The sequence below is a fragment of the Myotis davidii genome, unplaced genomic scaffold (genome assembly GCF_000327345.1).
Source record: "Myotis davidii unplaced genomic scaffold, ASM32734v1 scaffold573, whole genome shotgun sequence".
NCBI lineage: Eukaryota > Metazoa > Chordata > Mammalia > Chiroptera > Vespertilionidae > Myotis > Myotis davidii.
The window spans coordinates 869,001-891,155 of NW_006285997.1; the positions used below are offsets into that span (position 1 = coordinate 869,001).

General features: G+C 42.1%; 2 protein-coding genes across 2 annotated transcripts in view; one reads left to right on the plus strand and one right to left on the minus strand.

Annotated features, from left to right (window-relative positions):
• The window catches only part of IMMP2L (inner mitochondrial membrane peptidase subunit 2), a 493,363-nt gene that overhangs the window by 232,289 nt on the left and 238,919 nt on the right, over nucleotides 1-22,155 (plus strand). The window lies entirely within an intron of this gene.
• On the minus strand, nucleotides 6,599-21,035 carry LRRN3 (leucine rich repeat neuronal 3). Its single transcript, XM_006757236.2, has 3 exons — nucleotides 21,020-21,035; nucleotides 20,021-20,236; nucleotides 6,599-9,146 (listed from the first exon to the last, which is right to left on the minus strand). Exons 1-3 carry the CDS (start codon nucleotides 21,033-21,035, stop codon nucleotides 7,075-7,077), a joined length of 2,304 nt encoding a protein of 767 aa, XP_006757299.1. The 3' UTR covers nucleotides 6,599-7,074.

The window sequence follows — 22,155 nt, forward strand, 5'->3', positions numbered from 1 at the left end:
GGGAGGAAGGCTATATGGTACCTTCTTCTAGCAGCCCAGCAAACTAATACCCTGTCCCTTTCTTTAAATGAAACTCCAGGACACATTCCCAGCTAAAAACCATGCAATCTACCAATGGATTTTCTGGCTTAGAAATTTATAAGGAGTTTATCTGAAAATCTGATTTTGTAATTTTAAGCAAGTTTTGTACTTTCTGAGAGGTGTTCAGTTATAGTACCTTTACATGCTTTATTCTACGGGTTGGTTATGTGGATTATGGCTACGAGAGCTAACTCTGCTATTGTCGTTTTATTCCTGTCTACAAGTAGTGTTTTTATTTTTCTCCAGCTTCAGTGTATAAAATAAACCAAGTTGGTGGTCAGCTTAACTGTGCACCAAGTCCTCACTTTTCAAAGGAATACACAAAAGCAGCCGCAATTGTGTTGCAAGGGGCCTTTTCTTTCTTTTTTTAGAATTGCATGACCTTTCTCTCCAGTGCAGTACTGATAAGCCCCCACATAAGGACCTAGTTAGCAATGCCTTAGTCAGGGTGAAATGATATGGTAGAAGTGGGGGTTGTAGAACTAAATGCGAATATCATTGTAGTTGTTCTGTTTAGATGTGTCCCCAAATGACCATTTGGGATAATCAATATAGTAAATATATCTATGACAACAACCATATTCTAAAACAAAACCAAAAACAATCTTTTAATTATTTGTTATAATTTGTTTTGGGGAGTTAAAAAAAAAAAGGAGAAAGTGAGAGAGACTGGGTCAAAGAAGATGTCATCGCACTATAATCCCTCTTCATTGTTTCCCATCTCCTGGGATGTCACCATTGGGATGAAGCCCGAGTTGTCACTTAATGGGGACATAAACAATGAGGACTGTTTTCCTGGTTTTTGTAATGGCTGTGGGGACATGTTATTGGAATTTTCCCTATAGCAACATATACTTTTAAACTTTTAGTTGTTTTTATTTTTTGCTTTATTGTTTACTGACATATCTCTTCTGATTTTTCATGTATAAGGCCAATCTATAGGATTTTAAGGATTTTCTTCATAGTTGTTGGAAGATCTTATAAGAATTGATAAAAGTAAATTGATTCTCTTTGTAAAATATGTTAACATTTTGTCAATGCTAGATTGCCTACTTGAATTGAACTTGTATTTCTTGGGTGATCAATCTCTCTGTGTTTAAAGTAAAGGAAACATATAGTTACCCCTGTTTCTCTGTCTAAAAATAGTTTATGGCAAGTAGACATGCTTCTTGATTTAAGCAGTGTGAGGATGGTATTTGGCTAGTTTCTATATGCAGTGCAGAATAAATAATCAATTTGAATTAAGTTCCTATATCAGCATGTTGTGATAAGCAAAACATTTTAGACTAAGAAAATAAATCCATGATTTTATGAATCTTTGAAAGTATGGATTGAACCTGGACTCCATTAAGTAACAGAGTTAAGACATATATGTGAAAACAGTGATATACAACCAGGATGTCATTCGGTAGAATATAAGCCCCATAATGATGAAAAGTATGTCCTGTTCTCTTCCTTTTTTTTCCAGTGACTAACAGCCGTACAGTAAATATTTGTTGAATGGAAACAAAAGATAATTCAATGAGCAGAGTAAGGAATTACAATTGTAAGCTTATGCTTGCTGATGTGTAATTCCACTTAACACTTTTTTATTTAAATAAAATAAAAAAATTAAGAACTAAAGTCAGTATCAAAATCTGATCTATGTTCCATAAATACATTTCTTTTTTTTCTGTTCAAAATGATCAGCATGTGATTGGTAGCATATTATAGCTTGGCATCACTGACAATAACACATTTCTCTCTCCATATGGTTTTAATGCATTTTTATTCTTATTTTCAGAAAATTTGAATTTTATTTTGTAGTGTAAATTAGAAAATGTATAATTTCTTGAAAAATTTTTTGTGTGAGAAAAAATGTTTTCTTCCCGACAAGTTGAGGAGATCATTTGGCATTCATGGGGCCTAACCTTTAGAGTTTTATTATAGGTCAACTTTGCTGGGACATCTATACAGTATCACTAAATTATAAGTTCTTTGCTTTGAGTACTTTAACCAGTTCTTAGCTGATTTTATGTGAGATTTAGAAGGTAACATAGGAAATATGAAATGCCATTCTTGTTATTGAAACAAATGTCTTTTCTCTCTTACTGGCAGTGTAGATTAAATTTTAATCTAGTAAATATCATCAGGTTTTGCTTTGAGCATCTATTTGAGTATCTATTTATATGTATTTATTTGGCTGTAACAAAATACTTCATTCCAGTGATCATTATTAGGTGTTTATTCAGTGCACTTATTTGTTACAGTTTTTCTAAAAAGATGCAGCTTATAATGGAATCCAGGCTTTATGCTAAGTTTTTTATAGTTCTTTATGCAGATGGATTTAAAGGACGCATATGAGATCCCTGAGAAACTCCTTGCTGACCTATGCAATACCTGCATCCTAATAGGTCATATTTCAGCTCTTATATTTTGACAAATAGCCTGGCTCTAGAAAGCCCTGTCCGTGGTGCTGAAACATCTCATGATGTATGAGCGTGTCTTGCTGATAAATTCTAATGTCAGCCACTGTGTGATAGCGATACATCAGGTTGTACAATTTATGTTTGGGAAACACATGGAATGAGCAAGTCTCCTATTTTTCTTGGGTTAAATTAACACAGTTTGTCCTTTCATTTCAAAGAGTTCATACCAATTACTTTCTACATAGTGAAAACCAGCTAGGGTTTAATTAGAAACTGTCAGTGCTACCACAAAGGTGGATGCCTAGTATTAACCAATGAATGGATGTGACTGTAGGACTGGAAACATTTCCTCAACAGTGGCATGTTGACGCCACGCAGGAAGCTACTGTAAGAAAAGTTAAACATTTGATTACGAGCAGGCACAGTAGCAATTAACATGGAAACCTGGTGGCTTTGGAGAGACAAGTGATTTGCCTATAAAAATATAGCTCATTATCTCAGGTGTTTTTTTATTGTTCCAGGATATTTCTTTTGTACACAAATACATTTATTTTGCAGGACTATGGGATTTTTTTGTTTGGAGATATGACTAAAACCCTAAAAGATATTGGCTTTTTTTCCCCCAAGTAAAATCCATGCGGTTTCTACATAAGACTCTTAAATAATTAGTTATGTTCTTGGCACTTCGATTCAGTGATTTTCAATTTTTTTTAAAGTTGTGTTTTTCTGGTGCTTAAGTATAATCATAGAGAACTGCACTTATTTATTTATTGGGATGAAGCGAGTTGTCACTTAATGGGGACATTAAAAATGAGGACTGTTTTCCCGGTTTTTGTAATGGCTGTGGGGACATGTTATTGGAATTTTCCCTATAGCAACATATACTTTTAAACTTTTAGTTGTTTTTATTTTTTGCTTTATTGTTTACTGACATATCTCTTCTGATTTTTCATGTATAAGGCCAATCTATAGGATTTTAAGGATTTTCTTCATAGTTGTTGGAAGATCTTATAAGAATTGATAAAAGTAAATTGATTCTCTTTGTAAAATATGTTAACATTTTGTCAATGCTAGATTGCCTACTTGAATTGAACTTGTATTTCTTGGGTGATCAATCTCTCTGTGTTTAAAGTAAAGGAAACATATAGTTACCCCTGTTTCTCTGTCTAAAAATAGTTTATGGCAAGTAGACATGCTTCTTGATTTAAGCAGTGTGAGGATGGTATTTGGCTAGTTTCTATATGCAGTGCAGAATAAATAATCAATTTGAATTAAGTTCCTATATCAGCATGTTGTGATAAGCAAAACATTTTAGACTAAGAAAATAAATCCATGATTTTATGAATCTTTGAAAGTATGGATTGAACCTGGACTCCATTAAGTAACAGAGTTAAGACATATATGTGAAAACAGTGATATACAACCAGGATGTCATTCGGTAGAATATAAGCCCCATAATGATGAAAAGTATGTCCTGTTCTCTTCCTTTTTTTTCTAGTGACTATAAATATTTGTTGAATGGAAACAAAAGATAATTCAATGAGCAGAGTAAGGAATTACAATTGTAAGCTTATGCTTGCTGATGTGTAATTCCACTTAACACTTTTTTATTTAAATAAAATAAAAAAATTAAGAACTAAAGTCAGTATCAAAATCTGATCTATGTTCCATAAATACATTTCTTTTTTTTCTGTTCAAAATGATCGGCATGTGATTGGCAGCATATTATAGCTTGGCATCACTGACAATAACACATTTCTCTCTCCATATGGTTTTAATGCATTTTTATTCTTATTTTCAGAAAATTTGAATTTTATTTTGTAGTGTAAATTAGAAAATGTATAATTTCTTGAAAAATTTTTTGTGTGAGAAAAAATGTTTTCTTCCCGACAAGTTGAGGAGATCATTTGGCATTCATGGGGCCTAACCTTTAGAGTTTTATTATAGGTCAACTTTGCTGGGACATCTATACAGTATCACTAAATTATAAGTTCTTTGCTTTGAGTACTTTAACCAGTTCTTAGCTGATTTTATGTGAGATTTAGAAGGTAACATAGGAAATATGAAATGCCATTCTTGTTATTGAAACAAATGTCTTTTCTCTCTTACTGGCAGTGTAGATTAAATTTTAATCTAGTAAATATCATCAGGTTTTGCTTTGAGCATCTATTTGAGTATCTATTTATATGTATTTATTTGGCTGTAACAAAATACTTCATTCCAGTGATCATTATTAGGTGTTTATTCAGTGCACTTATTTGTTACAGTTTTTCTAAAAAGATGCAGCTTATAATGGAATCCAGGCTTTATGCTAAGTTTTTTATAGTTCTTTATGCAGATGGATTTAAAGGACGCATATGAGATCCCTGAGAAACTCCTTGCTGACCTATGCAATACCTGCATCCTAATAGGTCATATTTCAGCTCTTATATTTTGACAAATAGCCTGGCTCTAGAAAGCCCTGTCCGTGGTGCTGAAACATCTCATGATGTATGAGCGTGTCTTGCTGATAAATTCTAATGTCAGCCACTGTGTGATAGCGATACATCAGGTTGTACAATTTATGTTTGGGAAACACATGGAATGAGCAAGTCTCCTATTTTTCTTGGGTTAAATTAACACAGTTTGTCCTTTCATTTCAAAGAGTTCATACCAATTACTTTCTACATAGTGAAAACCAGCTAGGGTTTAATTAGAAACTGTCAGTGCTACCACAAAGGTGGATGCCTAGTATTAACCAATGAATGGATGTGACTGTAGGACTGGAAACATTTCCTCAACAGTGGCATGTTGACGCCACGCAGGAAGCTACTGTAAGAAAAGTTAAACATTTGATTACGAGCAGGCACAGTAGCAATTAACATGGAAACCTGGTGGCTTTGGAGAGACAAGTGATTTGCCTATAAAAATATAGCTCATTATCTCAGGTGTTTTTTTATTGTTCCAGGATATTTCTTTTGTACACAAATACATTTATTTTGCAGGACTATGGGATTTTTTTGTTTGGAGATATGACTAAAACCCTAAAAGATATTGGCTTTTTTTCCCCCAAGTAAAATCCATGCGGTTTCTACATAAGACTCTTAAATAATTAGTTATGTTCTTGGCACTTCGATTCAGTGATTTTCAATTTTTTTTAAAGTTGTGTTTTTCTGGTGCTTAAGTATAATCATAGAGAACTGCACTTATTTATTTATTTATTTTTACCTCTAAATTTGTCTGAGAAGCTTGTTTCATTAAGAAAACTGTCCTCTTAAATTTCTGTTGAACTCTGGGATTATCTGATTCATGCCATTTTATGTTGGGTTGAACAAGAAAAGGGGAGAATTTCATAAAATTGAATCTATAAACTTGTACTAATTCAGTAGATTTGAAAGAAAAAAATTAACAATTTTAGTCTTGGAAAAGCCGAGTCTCCTAAAAATCTAAATTTCATTGTTATTCTGGGGAAAAACCATCTACTTTGATCATAACAGACTTTAAGTCAGCACCTATACGGCCTGTTGCTGTGCACGTGTCTGAAGTCCTTCTTTGGGGATTACATAAAACATGTTTCGTTGCGATGTTTGCAACACAGCAGAACATTAGATTTTTTTTTGCTTGTTATTGCAGAGAAGTGTATTAGGTACTCAGAATCACAGAGAGATTTGAAGATAACACCTACATCATAAGTTCTGCCAAAATTTGGCAACGTTTTCTGCAAAGCAAGCATCTTAAAGTTGAGTTACTAGTAATTATTAAAATAAGACCTTCAGTTCCTCAGATATTGATTTACATTATGTGAACTTAATATTAAACCCACTACAGAAGTTTCTTGTTAAGAAAAGAAAATCTTTCAGTTAATAGGGGATTTCTTTACGTCACTAGTTAAGGTTGAATACAATGTTATGGTTGCCTTTCAATATTGATAAAGTGCCTCCTCAAATCCAGTTTTGTGCATTATAAAAATGTAGCACCAGAACGCAGTAGGCGTGTCTTACTCTCAGCCCTTCAGATTTCATTATAGATAAAAACACTTTTCTAACATGTGGTCATTTCAATGATATCTGGTCAGATGACATTTCCCAGAAATTATTCTTTATTTAGAAACAAAAACAAGACAAAAGCAATTGATTTTAATCCAAAATGTATTTTTTTTCCTTATAAAAGAGGCCCACATATTCACGGTGTCTACTCTACAGAATTGGTCCGTTTCATTACACCACGTGTCAATTCAAGTGTATCTGGTCACGGCAAAAACTCGTGGCTAATAGGTGTGATACAACACAGTAGGAGGTATTGCTCAGTTCAGCTACTCTTATATACTTAAAAAAAATACAGAAACGTGTCTGTTTGTTTTTGTCCACTGTAGTCCAGACAGAAAAGTTACATGAAAGTTCTAGAAAATGGACTTCTTTTATTTGGTTGCCACGGTACCCTCTGACGCCAGTGGATTAAGACGCTGGACTGGTACATGTTCCCACTGGCCGGAGCGGCCTTGGCGAAGCTGGACCTTCCTCCCCAGAAGCCCTGTTCCTCTGCCTTTTCCATTCCCGAGCAGGACGACAGCCTGGGCTTCCCTCCGAAGGCGTCTGGCTGGTGGCTCTCAGGATATATTTGGTGGCACCCCTATGGCGGTCGCCTTCACTTCCAGTGCTGCACTTGGTTCGTCGCCTGCTTCCCAGAGGTCGATGAGGGGCGGGTAAAGCTCGCTGAACGCGAAGGTTGGCTTCTGTAAGTAGTTCCTCGCATGGCCACGTCCAGCTTCCCCGTTCATGTTTCGCGAGAGGCAGCTGAAGAGACACAGCACCCCGATAATCCCCAGGAAGCCCGCGAGGCCGGCCACGAAGGCCGGGCTGTGACTCCGCCCGTATGCTTCTCCATCGGGGTCCCACCCTTTCGTGGTGACATTAACACACTGTTTCCTGGTTTTCTGGTCGATGGTGGGGCTGTCGATACAAATGTTATACTCGGTCGAGGGGTTCAGGCGAGTCAGGTTGTACACCCTGACGCTGGACGGTAGGCGAGCGCTGTGGGTGGCACGGGACGTGTCTGCCTTGATGAAGGTTGTCCACGTCACGCTGGACCTGAGAATCTTGGAACTCGCTTTCCAGGACACCAGAACGGAATTGGCCCGCACGTCTTCGATTTGAATGTTCAAGGACCCATTGTTATCCTGGGGGAACGAACCATCCACTTTGATCATGACGGACTTTAAGTCGGCGCCCACCAGATTCGTCGCCATGCATGTATATACGCCCCCGTCTGCGGGGACGATGCCACTTATGTCCAGGGTGCCCTCAGAGTGCACGTAGAACCTGTCCGTCAGAGTGTTAGGCATGAGCTTTTGGCCGGAAGGTGTTATCCAGGAGATCTCGGGCTGTGGCTCGGCCGTGGCTCTACAGTGTAAGGAAACGTAGCTCCCGGCTTCTAAGTCCAGGCTGCAGGGGAAGCTCTCAGGCGCGATGAGGGGGAGGCAGATTTCCATCATCTCCCGGAAGTGCACCTGCCGGACGTTCTGGCCTTGGAATTCGGGCGGGTCCACGCAGAAGAGCGACTCGGGCTCCATAAACCGGATGCTGGTCTTGTTCATGTTGATCCAGCGGATGACGCAGTCGCACCGGATGGGGTTGCTGTGGATGCTGATCTCCTTGAGGCTGGGCAGGGCCTCGACGGTGCCCTGGTACAGGGCTCTGAGGGCGTTGCTGTTGAGCATGAGCGATTCCAGCCGGGGGAGCCTGAAGAACGCGTTGGGGTGGATGTACGACAGCCGGGGGTTGTTGGTCGCCTCTATCTTCCTTAAATCCGGCAAGTTATCCACGGCCAGGCCGTCGATGGAAACCAGCTCGGGCATGTTGTTCATCCCCAGCTCCGTCAGGTGGGGCATGTTGCTAAAGTCCCCCCTGCGAACCCTGTGGATGGGATTTTTATTGAGGTCCAGGAATTTGAGGTTTGCCACTTTCTGCAGAGCCGCCCGGGGCACCTTCCGCAGCCTGTTGTCATAGAAAGAGATGCTCTCTAAGTTCTCGAGCCCAGCCAAGGCGTCGTCGGGTATCTCCGTGAGGTTGATGCCGGCTATCACCAGGCTGCGGAGATTGATAAGCGGCTCAAAGTTCATGTCTTTGATTCTGATGATTGGATTTTCCCCAATCATCAGAATCTCCAGGTTGGGGAGAGCGTCAAACCACTTCCTGTCGATTGTCTGCAATCTGTTTGAATTGAGGTGCAGTCTGAGAAGATTGTGGAGGCCAATGAAGGCTCCGGGTGAGATGGCGGACAGCGAGTTATGATTGACGTAGAGCTCCTGGAGGCTGCTCAGCCCGGACAGACATTTCTCCGGCAGCTCCGTGAGCTTGTTTTCCTCCAGGTACACGGACAGGAGCTGGGGCATCTTTCTGCCGCTAATGTTGCTGACGGAGGATAGATTGTTTTGCGATAAGTCCAGGCCAGTGAGGTTCACTGGGAAGGCTGTGGAGTGTTCGATGTTGGCGATGTTGTTCGTCTGCAGGAGCAGGACCTGCGTGTCGGCAGGCAGCCTGGCTGGGAAGTGGAAGAGACCCACGTCGTTACAGTCCACGGTCCACGCATCCATGTACGTGGATCGGGGCGTAAACCACGGCCTGACCTCACATGTGCACGATGGTGGGCAATCCGCGTTCGCACCCCGAGTGGCATGTCCTTCATCTTAGCTTCCTCTGCGGAGATGTCCCGGGCCCTGGAGGATTCCACAGTCACTGCTGGTCGGTTCAGCGGGAGCTGACGGATGAGGAGGGTGGCTCATTTGTCAAACGATGAGCGCCGTGGAGCCGCAGGGCTTTTCTCCCCGGGACAAGGTGCCGGTGCCCCAGTCGCACGGTCCAGAAATGTCACACATGTTGGGGGAGAGAAAGTGGCAGTCGCTTCTCAGATAGGATGCTGAGGCACGTTCTGAAGAGGGAGCAGGGGGAGACGGTCACGGGAAACGGAGTGATTCATTTATTTCGGAGGGTAAGATCCAAATCCCACGGCGGGTCAGTCTTTGCAGGAACAGCAGCGTGATGCTAACTGGAATAAAATAAAATACAGAAAGGAGAAGAGAAAGAATTAGCCCAAAGGAAAATAATACCCGTAATTAATATCCATTAAGTAATTACGGTGATCTCATCTATGACGTTCTTCGAGTTGACAGTTAATTCAATATGTTTCGGAGACATTAGCCTTGATAGTGATTGGCGCTGACACTGCACAGGCCGAGAAATGGAAACTTTAGAAGGCTGAAATTGCATTAAGCATAACAGACACGCTTCCCCAATATTTCCGTTATTTCTGATTTTTACTTGCTTATGCCTTGTAATTTTGTTATTGTATTTGTCCTCTTTGATGATTAGTGAATGGGAACAAAGGGAAATCTTTCAGTGTAGATGGTTTTCCCCCTTTCCTACAGAGACAAAATTAAAAGGTTCTAGAGAAATGATACTGTTTAGTTACAAGCAAATGCATCAGCCCATGGCCCTCAGGTGCCCAGGAGACCGCTGTACAAGGAGCCTGAAGTCCTCCCAGTTGGCAGAATTTCCCTTGTCATTCACCCCTCTCTCCAGCCTCCTTCGCATAAAGGGACTTGGAATTCTGCATATTTGGGAGAGATGAGGTCTAACTTGCCTGGGACGTACCTGTAGATTTTCATTTTTAAGTGAAATTCAGATTAATGTTTGGCTGTTTCATCTTCCCTTGAAAATAACTTAGATTCCATTAGTCACTGACAGGGAAAAGAGTAACTTTATTACAGCAATAAAACAAGCCCTTAAATATTCTTTTAAATGGACACCGATGTCTTTATCACATAAAAATAAGCAATGCAAAACCAAGTGGCAGTGTTGATATGGGCTGCATCTCAAGGTGGCTCACTACTCATATGTACACGCCTTCAGGTGACTGCTGCCAGGGAATGGCCGGCTGGGCGGGCTGGGCCATTCCTTGTGGGCGGGCGCTGTGCCACCAGCACTCAGGGTCTGCCGAGGTATCAGACTGTGAATACCGTTCTTTCTTTTATCTCTGCCCAACAGTGATGTTCCTGATGCATCTTTGACCGACTCACTGATAAGACAGGGGCTTCAGGGACAGAGACAGATATATTTGGAGATGTGGTCTCTATGGAGAGAGAGAGAGACTCCTTTCTTTAGTAAAAAAATAATTCCCTTGTTTTTCAAGATTTGAAAACATTTGCAATTCAAAATCACACCTAATTTTCCTCTTATCCTTCATTTTAAGAGGTGTGATTTTATCCTGAAGTTCAGTAAGTACTAAGTTATTTTGAAATAAAAGTGTCTTTGCTTTTCCTTTTTCCTTCATCAGTTTGCTCATCTACATTTTCTTGAATGAACTTTCAGATGTTCTTTTAAATTTTATTTTTCAACTACAGTTGACATTCAACACTGCTTTGTATTGGTTTCAGCTGTACAGCGTAGTGGGCGGACAGTCCACTTTACAGTTACCCACCTGGCACCGTCCATAGTTATTACAATATTAGAGACTGTGTTCCTTATCTGTGCTTTACCTCCTGCGACTATTCTGTAACTACCAGTTAGTACTTCCTGATAACTTTTTATTTATTCATTTATTTTTTTAGTCCCCACCTGAGGATGTTTTTCATTGATTCTAGAGCGAGAGGAATAGGGAGAGATGTATATATTCATCTTTCTCACATAACTTAGGCGATTTGATGTATTTCACTTCCTAATTTCAGTGTTTAGCTGCTTTGGCTTGATAAATGTACTACTTTCCCAGAATGTGTTACCTGTATACTAAAGCCCAAAGGTTTAAGTTTGAGGCTAATATAAAGGAACATTAGACTTTAGAAAAGTCAATCTAATAGTATGGCTGTAGTTCATCCCTTATTTATTCAGTCAGCATTTAAGGAGTACCTTCTGAGTCCCAGCTATTGATAACTGGAGGACAAAAAGTTGACAGCCCGGCCGGCGTGGCTCAGTGGTAGAGCATCGACCTATGAACCAGGAGGTCACGGTTCGATTACTGGTCACGGCATCGAACCCTAGGAGGGGACTTGCAGGAGGCAGCCGATCAATGATTCTCTTTCTTCATGATGTTTCTATCTCTCCCTCCTTCCTTTCTCTCTGAAATCAATTAAAAAAACAAAAAGCCGACTTAGACATGCGCTTTTCCCTTCGCTGGTGCTCCGTGTGCAGGGGGAACCGCATGGTCACAGTTCTGTGTCGGGGCTGATGTGGGAGCACAGGGGCGGCCCCTGATGACGATGAAAATAGAAGCCCGTGGCCTCTTTATTCCCAGCGGGGACAAAAGGCCTCGATGCAAAGGGCGGGACATGTTTCTGCGAGTTCCCGTGAATGGCTCAGGTGAGCGCTGAGCAAGCCCGACTCCTGCCAATGAAGGGGTTCGATAAACGCTCTTTGCCCAGAATCCTTGTCTGTGTCAAACTGCGCATTAGAGATGCTAACAATGAAACGTGTGTGTGTGTGTTTGCGTGCTCGTGCGCGGGGTGTTAACAGTGCTGCTTTTTATTCTGGAATTATTCTCCTGAGTGTTTCTGAAATGTGTATCTGTCGAATTAGAAACTCTTTTCTGACCTCAGTGCGTCATTCACGTAGCCAGAGGCCAGAAACAAGCACATGCGAACGAGATTGATCCTGGAAGCTTTCTGAGATCAGGAGCGTTCTCACAGTGGTGAGCAAATTCCAATTTCACTGCCCCAGGTCGGCAGGAAGAAACGGCCAGCGTGGGAGGCCCGCAGAGGGCATGGCGCCATGCCTGTCTTTGTCATAACATTGATTTCTCTCCTGTCTTTGGAGGTGATTACGATGCTCTCGCTGATGGACTATTTGGCATGGGTAGCTTGGAGGCTAGTCCAGCCTAATATCTTACGTGCTTTATGGGTTTCAAAGCCCTTTCTTATTCATCGTTTACTTTATACTGATATTGACCTTGTGAATGGGAGTGGGGAGGTGCTCTGGTTCCCACGTTTTAGGTAAGAGTGCGAGACGCACGTGCCTGAGCTCACATGGTTTATAAAGGAGGGTGTAGGATTGGAGCCAGATTTTGTCTTCAGGGCCGTAGCTCTTTCCAGACATCCACATCGCACATGCATGTGGAGAAACGAGGAAATAATTTTACCACAAAATAGGGTAGCCATTTTCCTTCTCCGCAGGGCTGGCATTTCCCTGGTCTTCAGCTTTTCCAGTTTAGAAAATTGGTTTTATTCATCTACTAACAGTGGCGAGCGTGTGTTCCCCACTAACCACACTCACAAGGGACAAAACCACACCACCCATGCATCGCAGAGAGATGAAGGTCAGGAGAACACAAGTACCTGCATTTGCTGGTCAGTGCTTTTGCTCCATTAGAAAAAAGTACTTGGAAATGCAAACAATGAATTTGCAGTTTGCTCTTGAAGATAGAATCGGAGGCAGGGACGTCAGATTAGAGTTCTCAACCATCAGAGTCATCAGAAATGAGAGCCTGGCACATCTGCCAAAGGAGAGAGTATATTGTCACAGGGCTGGGCCGCGCGAGCCTTGGGGCCCCTGTGCCGGAAGCTGTGCCTGCATTCATTCTCGCCCACCCCTCATCTGCGTGGTAATCATGTGTTTGTATTTCTCGTTTTCTCTTACTGGACATAACATGATTAGACATAGATTAGATTATTACCTCAATAGACATGCAGTTATTAGATTCTTCGTCCCTTACTCGATGATGAGATTTTTATTATTAGGGACTGTGTTCATCTCTCTTGTGATTTGATTATGTTAGTACATTTGCCTGGTTGATTAGCACCTCGCCCACAAGTAAATGTTACCAGCAGTGGATACATCTTCTTTAAACGATTCCCTGTTTTGAGGGTGAGTATTCATATATGTGGTCATACTCTTAGGAGCTAGGACCCAACTCATCACTAACTCTTGTTCTCTTCAGTGGTTTCTTTTTTATGTAAAACTGTTTTTAGAAGGTGTGTGTGTGTGTGTGTGTGTGTGTGTGTGTGTGTGTGTTTTAACCTTCTTCTAGTTTTAAAGGCAGCAGAATCCTTCCTATATTAAAGCAAAATGAGTTATACTTGAATATAGGAGATGATGTTAATGACATGCCACCGGGAATGAAAACTGACATCTCTCTGCAGTGTGTTCTGTAAAGGCTCTTAAAGGGTCGGAGTGAGTGACGCACAAGTTCAGAGCAGCCCTTCTTAGGCTCCCATTTGTTGTCCATTTGTTCATCCATCCAGCCTTTTGTTAGACATTTGCCTCGGGCCCACTGCATCCCTCACTGTGTTTTCATTTCTAACCTCCTTAGTTCAGAAGATTTTTAAAAATTGAAAGATTAGAAATTAGTCCTTAATTGAGGCTTTTTTTGTGGGTTGATTTAGAAGACTTTTTTTTTTAAATTAAAACATTTTAAGATGTGTAATTTTCCTAATGCATGTGTCCTTTTGTGCTTTATGAGTGTTTTTCACAGTATCTTTGATTTTTCTTATTGGCTTCCCCATGTAGATTTTGCCTGAGGGAGAGTCAAAGACCAGAAATGTTTTCTCTGTTTTAAATTATAAGTATAGTACATGTAGAATTATAGTCTAGCCAGCAGCCTGGCCAGCTTAGGCCATTAAAAGAAAGTGATTTTAAGAATTCTCATATATATGTACATTATATATATATATACTAGAGGCCTGGTGCACAAAATTCAGGCACAGGTAGGTTCCCTAGGCCTGGCTGGTGATCAGGGCCGATCTGTGGCGTGACCAGCAGGGCGATCAGGGGGCCCCCTCTTGGCACCCGCCTTGGTTGGCCTGGGGCCTGAAGACTGGGGGCAGCTCCTGCATTGAGCGTCTGTCCCCTTGTGGTCAGTGCATGTCATAGCAACTGGTTGTTTCACTGGTTGTTCTGCCGTTTGGTCGATTTGCATATTAGGCTTTTATTATACAGGATATATATATATGACTAAAATATATTATTTAATCCTCATGGGAAGATATGTTTATTGATTTTAGAGAGAGAGAGAGACAGAGACATCAATGTGAGAGAGAAACATTGATCAATTGCCTCCCCTATGTGCTGGACTGGGTATCAAACCTGCAACCTAGGTATGTGCCCTGACCGGGAATGGAACCCACCACCTTTTGATGTATGGGATGGTTGGTGCTCCAACTGTGTCACCTGCCCAGGGCTTATGATATCTTTAAAACTTGTGAACACTTGTAACTTGTGATTTCTTTAATCTAAATACAGAAATTGTTTCTGGAGAAGTGGAAACTTAGGACTAAGGCTTTTTATTTGAGAAAAAGACCTTCCTTCTTTAGCTTCCTTTGTTTTTCATCGCTTATAAAACGCTGATTGGACCCCCTGCTTTTTGGCAGGCACTGTTGTAGACCCTGGGAAGGCAGCGGTGAATACGATGAGCTGTCTACTCACCAAGCTCTCAGTTATGGGAGGAGGAAACAGCAGAGTCTGAGCACAGTCGCATTGCCTCACAGTAAGAGAACTGTATGGCTCCGCTCTGTGAGGTGCACAGGAGGGAATCCTAGTCTGTCCAGAGGATTCTGTGTTCTTTTATGATGCATGTGAAAACCAATTGCAGTATGCTGGGAGAACACGTGGGCCAGAAGATGTAAAATCCACCGTGTCTCCGATGCAGTTTTACAATGCCAAAGCTTAAGAACAAAGCGTGGCTTCTTCCCTGGACCTCATTATGTGCATTAGAAAGACCACGGAGTCTGAAGAACAGAAACATTTGATACTTGACTTAAGTTCAAAAACTAGTGAAGACAGGCAGTTGCCATGGCTACATTAAAACACAGTTGTTTTCTTCTTCTACAGCAAATTGCCAGCTAAGTTGGTTTGTATAAAGAGTTTACATTCTATTTCCCATTATCTGGCCTCATGTTCCTGTATTGTAAGACTCAATCTTCAATTCTAGTTGAAGGCCCCACATCCCAAAGGTATTGAGTTACACTAAATGATTTCTAGAAGAAGCTATTTCCCCCCACCCCGGTTGGGAACTATCAATTTTCCAGTTTTTCTAAACGAATTAATTGTTTGAATTTGTATGTCAACTTTCAGGGAGTGGATGGTGGTAACTGCATAGAATCGTTTAATGAACACTGTCTTAATATGTTCATCAGTTCTAGACATGTGATAAGGGGGGAGACAGTCTGCTTTTCATTATGACACATGGACCGGGTTTACCAGACGGTTCTGACATTGTGGGCAGGACGCCTCGCACTCTGTGCATCAGGTTAACGAACATTAAACTTTAAAATGTGGTTATACGATAACTAAGGTTTCTTTACATTCTGAATATGGCACTACTCTGCAAACATGAAAGGTTTTAAAAAGGTGTCAATAAAACGCCTGTGGGTAAACGGTCTTCCCCCGATTTTAGCCTTTGTATTTATATTCACAACTGGAGTCCTATGTCATTAACACATTAAGATCTGTGAATTTTAGTCATGATGGGGCTTTTAAATGCTCTCAGATTAATTAACTGTGTTTTCCTATTTCATTTTATGTTTATATCTGCACAGTAGTCAATGAAGGAGAGGGTTACTTTAGTCATCAAATTAAGGCAAACTAACCGCTGGGGATGTAAATTGCCTAGAGTAGGCCCCTTGATGGAATAAATGAAGCAAAAATGAGTTGTCAGTAATTATTAATACTGGCACTTGAACAATATATCCATTATGATACTTTTTTGCTAAACTGAAAACTGGATTTTTTATAATATTCAAGTTTGAACCACCTGAATAAATTTGGTGTAACAGAAAATCGGCATATTTTTGGTGTCATAGAAATTTTTAGCTGGAATGGGCATACAGATCCATGGGTTCTCAACCTCATTTCAATTGTGAAATCGTTTGTTCAAATGCAGTCTTAACCGAGATTCACAGTAAGTCAAACACAGGAAAGAAAAATCTTTTCTGGTTCGTGCCCCTGATCCTGAAGGGGTTTCCTAGACCTCAGTCTCTGAACCATCCATCTGTTCCCACGGCCTCTTAGAAATGAGGTAATGGAGGCCCTCGGAGGTCAAATGACTCATGCTAAATGGTCCTTGGTTCATTCTGGAGGAGTGTTGAAAAGTTGGGAAGCCTTAGGCATTCTTCCTAATGCAAATTTCCCAGCATCATCTCAGTCCCTAGGCTGCCAAGGTTGGGTCTATTTTTCTTGGCCTTGACTGAAATCAATAGGCCTCCCTTCCTTTCAAGGTGTGGAAGGATCGTTACACACTCGCTGCCCAGGGGATGGGGCAGAAAAGAAGAATTGCTTTGGAAGAGGATGGGTGTGGGAGGAGCCGCTCATCATACATCAACAGCAAACATGGCCCATGTGCCCCTGGGCTCAGGCCTACATGAATTCTCCCAGGCAGTCCTCCCGCCAGCTCTTTTTGCAGACATTGTTATTATATACGCAGCCCAACAGGTTGGCTTGCCAGTTCACTGATCCTCAGATGTGGATTCACATCCCTTCATCATACCTCGAAAGCCCAGACGTAACCACTGTTAAATTAATTAAACAAGGAGACCCTTGCACTGAGGTGGCTCTGCAGTCGGAGGCGACCCCAAAGCTAAGCCTGGGAATGGCTCAAGGTGCCAAAATCACAAACTGAATGACAACTCGTCCCAAACAGCCGACTGGGCTTTACGCGACAGCCGTCAACAATCCCTTTCCTTTGCTTCTACACTATCTCTGTAAAGTCCCCCACAGCCCCTGGCAGTGCCTCCTAACCACTGGTTGGACACTGCCCTATTCAAATCAATTGTTGCTCAAATTAAACATTTAATATGTCTCAGTCTGTTGCCTACCACTAAGCTCTACTTCCTCTCAAGTGTTGGTTAACATAGCATCGCTCGTCTTAGATCTTTTCAGAAATGAGTTTCCCCCACGGGGACAGGGCAGCTGTTGCCTGTCTCCTTCTCTGAGGAGGAGTCTCACTCTGTGAGAGTTAGAGGGCAGCCCTATGATGGGGAAGGGGATGAGGAAACGAAAGCCTGTTTTCTAGGCCTGTGTTTGCTGCGATTCAGATAAATCACGTTGCTCCAGTCTTAGGTCCCCACAACACCTGGGGTTTGGATAAAATTTTCACTGTTTTTTCCAAATGGACTGTTAATGTCCTAGAGAATCCCGTAGTGATTTCTTACAGCATCACCATTGTAAAGAAGTCTGTTTATTAGAGCAAAGTTTTGTTTGTTGTCACGCCGCATGGATGCACCAACATGCATGTAACGTGTGCCCATTGATTTAATGGACGCCACCTTTGAGAACGATTGCCTTAGATTCTGACATTTTCAGATGCTGCGATCAGATAGTTCGAGATCCTCAAACTGGTGAAGAGTCTCTCATCACGATGCTAGGAAAACCATAGGTAAAAACACAAAAAGAGGGAAGCTTTGATATTATTTTGTGTCCTTGTCATGTTCAAGGCCTGATATTTGAACACAGCGATCATTAGGGAAGAGTTTAATGAGTTGCTGTTTCCACCCTCATGAAACTGAGCTGGCTCCCTTAGATTAAAAGGCAGTTCTTGCAATGACTGTTTTACAACAAAACAGGCTCAGGGCTGTTTCTTTAAAAGATCATTTCAAATGTGGCCCGCCAAGCCTCAGGCGCATGGACGGCAGTTGGCCATAGCACGGCCTCGTCGGGAGGGTCATTTGCAGCACAGAGATCCCTCCTTACAGTGTTTGTAGAGCTCCGTGCATGGAATCCGGGGCTCGGGAGTGTTCCCTGTTGGGCTGTGGTTCCTGTGTTCTCGTAAATTACCAGCTTGCTGTGGTAGTCATTTCTCATTATGGAAAGAATTCTGATTTGTATTTATCTTTAATGATCGCTTTTGCTCAGCGGAACACTTCATTAATAGCATTATATGTGAGGACGGGTTTTGTACATGATCAGTAGAACAAACGCTCTTTCTAAGGCAGAACCTGTCTCTCTGCGCTCACATTCACTCCAGGAGAAGCGCTCTGTGTCCCGGGAACTCTGACTTACAGCGCAGCCGACCGGTATTCCACTCAGCGTGGCGTGCGAGCCAGTGGGGTTTGATCGCCTGACTTGCCCTTTTAGCTTCTTTTCTATCATTTCCTTGTTATGTAGCTTTTCTGTGGAGCCAAGTATAGGCATCTGTGGGGGAGGGGGCACTCATTTATGCATTATTTGTAACAGTCGCTCATCTGGGATTGAAGTGTAATCATCTTACTTTCCAAACTGGGAAGCGGAATCGTGGACTGCCTGCTCCATGTTGTGAACAGTAGGTCTCCCTCTGGGTGGTTAACCACACACCCGCAGCGAGGCCTGCACACGAATGCAGGGCAGGAGTTAGGAGACCTGTCGCTGTTGGTGGCTTCACTTTTAGAAGGAGAGGTCCCTTCAGGCTCAATAATTGCATAACTTTTGTAGTAACCTTCAATCAATAAGGTCCAGATTGCTTCAGTCTACTGCCCTGTGCAAAGGTAGTATAACGTTACAGACAGAATTTACCCAGAGAATTCATGGTACTTTCCGGTTCAATCATGTTGATTCACCTGTTTTACATGTGTGACAAATGATGGCATATAGATAGGGGCACTAAGTTTATTAAAATCAGAAGGAGTTTATAGAAGGATTCTTAGGACCTGTACAGATGTATAGAAAATTTGGGGATATTTTTTTTATTTGTATATCAGGGGACAACTTATTTGTGTTTTATAGGAAAAATATTCTCTTGGCAAAATGTGTGCATGTACGTGTGTGTACTCAGATCCTTTAGTTCCGCTCAGAAAATTCTCCATGTGATTGACTAACCTTATCTACTAAAGTTTCCTATTTTGTTACAAGTTTTATTTCTATTTGTAGATGTTTTGGGTAATTGATTTACTGCTGCATCAATCTGTATTTTAAAATATCACACAGGTGAAGAGGAAGAGTCTTCCTAAAATGTGCTTTCCTCTTGCCCCGGGTACTTCTGATTTCTAGAAGCTCACTCTTGTCACCAGTTCCTGTTTACTGGGAGCTAGGGCTGTGGTCTGGTTTGCAAGCTTCCTTTAAGCTTCCTTTCCAGCTCCGTGGGGAGCGTTGCTCTAGCAAACTCCCTGTTTGAGCGACAGGAGAAACACTCATCTGGTGCCTTGCAGGTCAGCAGCTGGGCATGCACGTCTCCCGGGGACCCTCCTCACTCAGTTACCTCACGTTCCAGGTGAAAGCATGTGGGGTAGGGACCCCGCTAGCTCCCGCCGTGTTAAATCCTGCTCTTCTTCATCGGAAGACAGCCAAGAACCCTGAGCTCAGCCTCTGAAGTCTCCGTTCTTGGTCCAGCTCCCCAGTGGAGTAAGAAAGGAGGTGATTCCAGGTAGAGTCACCCCAGGCACATGTGTGCTGCGCTGTGCTGCCTGCCTCTGCCAGCACGCTCTCCCTGAGGGCTTATACCCGGGAGGGCACCTCAGGCATCTGTACCGCAAACGCCCCCACAGTTGGTTCTGTGTTGGCGGCCACAGGTCAGTGCTTTCCTGCCAGTCTCGGAGGGATGGTTTCGTAGCAGAGAGCTGGGCAGAAGCGTGGCAGAGATACTCCCACTGTGATTCCCATCACGTTTGTCCTCCGTGCTGGACTCCGTCTGGAGAACAGAAAGCCGCTGGTTCATCAAGACGACGAGGAAGGCCATGGACAGGGGTCCAGTGAAGTCGGCAGGAAACGAAGGAGATTTTAGCTCCAGGATTCTTACAGAACACGCAGGCTTACATGTCAGAGAGTCGCCCTCCGACAAGAAGCCGCCTTCAGGGTCTCTGTGGTAGTTCCGTTTCTGTTCTGCACATAATAAAATAGCGACTTTCATGCTATTCTACAGAGCAGCATGAATGTCAGTTTTGTATTTTTACTGAGGTTCATGAAAATCACATTTTGAAAGGAATCGAAATAAAATGAGCTCCTATGGTCTGAGAATGAAAGAATCCATTGTAGGGACACATTTCGGGTGTGCCCTGGGTTAGCACGTGCCCGCCGCGTGCCTGCCATGTGCCAGGGATGGGTGACGTTTTTCTGTTACTGTTACGGAGGGGGCGATGGTTGAGGTCTGGTCTGGGTTTTTAGCTCCTTATAAAGAGCTAAATAAGGATTGTTTGCTCATTGATATTTGGAAAGTGTCGCTCTCCTTCGTGCCCTTATGCTCCCGACAGTCGGCCTGAAGCAACATTCCAGGGGCTGTTAGAAACATGTTTTAAGTAGAACAAAACCTCCATGGGAAGCTTGCAAACACCTTTCCGAATTAGGGCCGTGAGCTGCATTCCAGACCTCTGACCCCATTACCAGTGACCTTTCTGTTAGCTGTGCTACATGGAGCCTTGTTAGCTACATGGGTACTTCGTGTCCCCTTCACTGGTTGTTCTTAAGGGACCTCCAGGTCCAAGCCAATGTCTTACTTCAAAAGTATACACAATGCTGCACAATTAAATAACTTCCTTTAAAAACGTAATTCAGGCATTAAAGTTAATGTGCCATCACATAGATGGCACCGGACATATTAGGTTGTATTGAAATTATTTCAGTCATTTGTTCTTTAATCTGGTTTTTTATTTTCCTACTGGGTGGTACCTGAGTTGTAGGTCATCTTACTGAGAGTACCACTTTCAGTCACTGTCCTGTTCTGTTTTCCTTATACAGCAGTCAGGACCATCAGAAATTAGTTATTTTTGTGTATTGCTTCTCTCACCACGCCCATAGAATAGTAGCTTTGTTCAGGCAGTTTCATTTGTGTCCATGGCTGTGTCTCCAGTGCCTAGCTACATTAGTCCTGGGTAGTTACCAAAAGACCAACTACATGTTTTTAATTATAAATTCCCCAAATATCACGATAAAATACTTACTGTACATGACACTCAGGTGTGACCTTGGTTTTGCCAATGGATGCTGAGTCCTGACAACAGTTTATATGAGTGGAATATTGAAGGATAATATAAAACTGGCAACCTGAGAAGTGTGTGTGTGTGTGTGTTTAATTTGGGAGACTACAAAACTATCAAATCGAGCTGTAAATACTAGCATGTTTAACAAGGTTTAGTGAGGTAGAGATTGCTTAAATCAACGCTTAAAAGTCCCTCTAATCCAAATACTCGCATAGTAACATCTTCAATCAGTCTGCTATAGGAGCTAATGAAGATAGCATTTTATAAAGATAGCTTTTTGGCGTATGGTAGGTTTTTCCAGTTGAATTTTATAGATTGTGTCTTCATTAGTACTATGCGTAGTGAGGGTGGAAGGTGCACAGATTATGTTCTTACATCTTGTGGTATTTCTACTTGGAGAACATAGGAAACCATGTAAAATTGGTCATAATATGTTCTTAATATCTGGAGTTGCGAATGACTTTAAAAAATAATGTAAAATGCTATGATGACAACAAAAAGAGTAATGATAAGCACGGCAATAATTTTAAAAAGGCCCCTAGAACCGAGGTCGGCAAACTGTGGCTCTCGAGCCACATGTGGCTCTTTGGCCCCTTGAGTGTGGCTCTTCCACAAAATACCACGTGCGGGCGCGCGTACAGTGCGATTGAAACTTCATGGCCCATGCGCAGAAGTCGGTTTTCGGCCTGGGTGAGTCTATTTTCAAGAAGTACTGTTGATATTTGGCTCTGTTGACTAAAGAGTTTGCCGACCACGGCCCTAGGACATCAGTTAGGTGTGGCCGGAGGCCAGATGTTACTTATGCCCATCATAGTGAGGGAAGGG

Coding starts and splice junctions, on each gene's coding strand:
- LRRN3 (XM_006757236.2), bottom strand. Junction 9,147..20,020: donor GTCCAGCACGGAGGACAAAC/GTGATGGGAATC, acceptor GCTAAGATGAAG/GACATGCCACTCGGGGTGCG.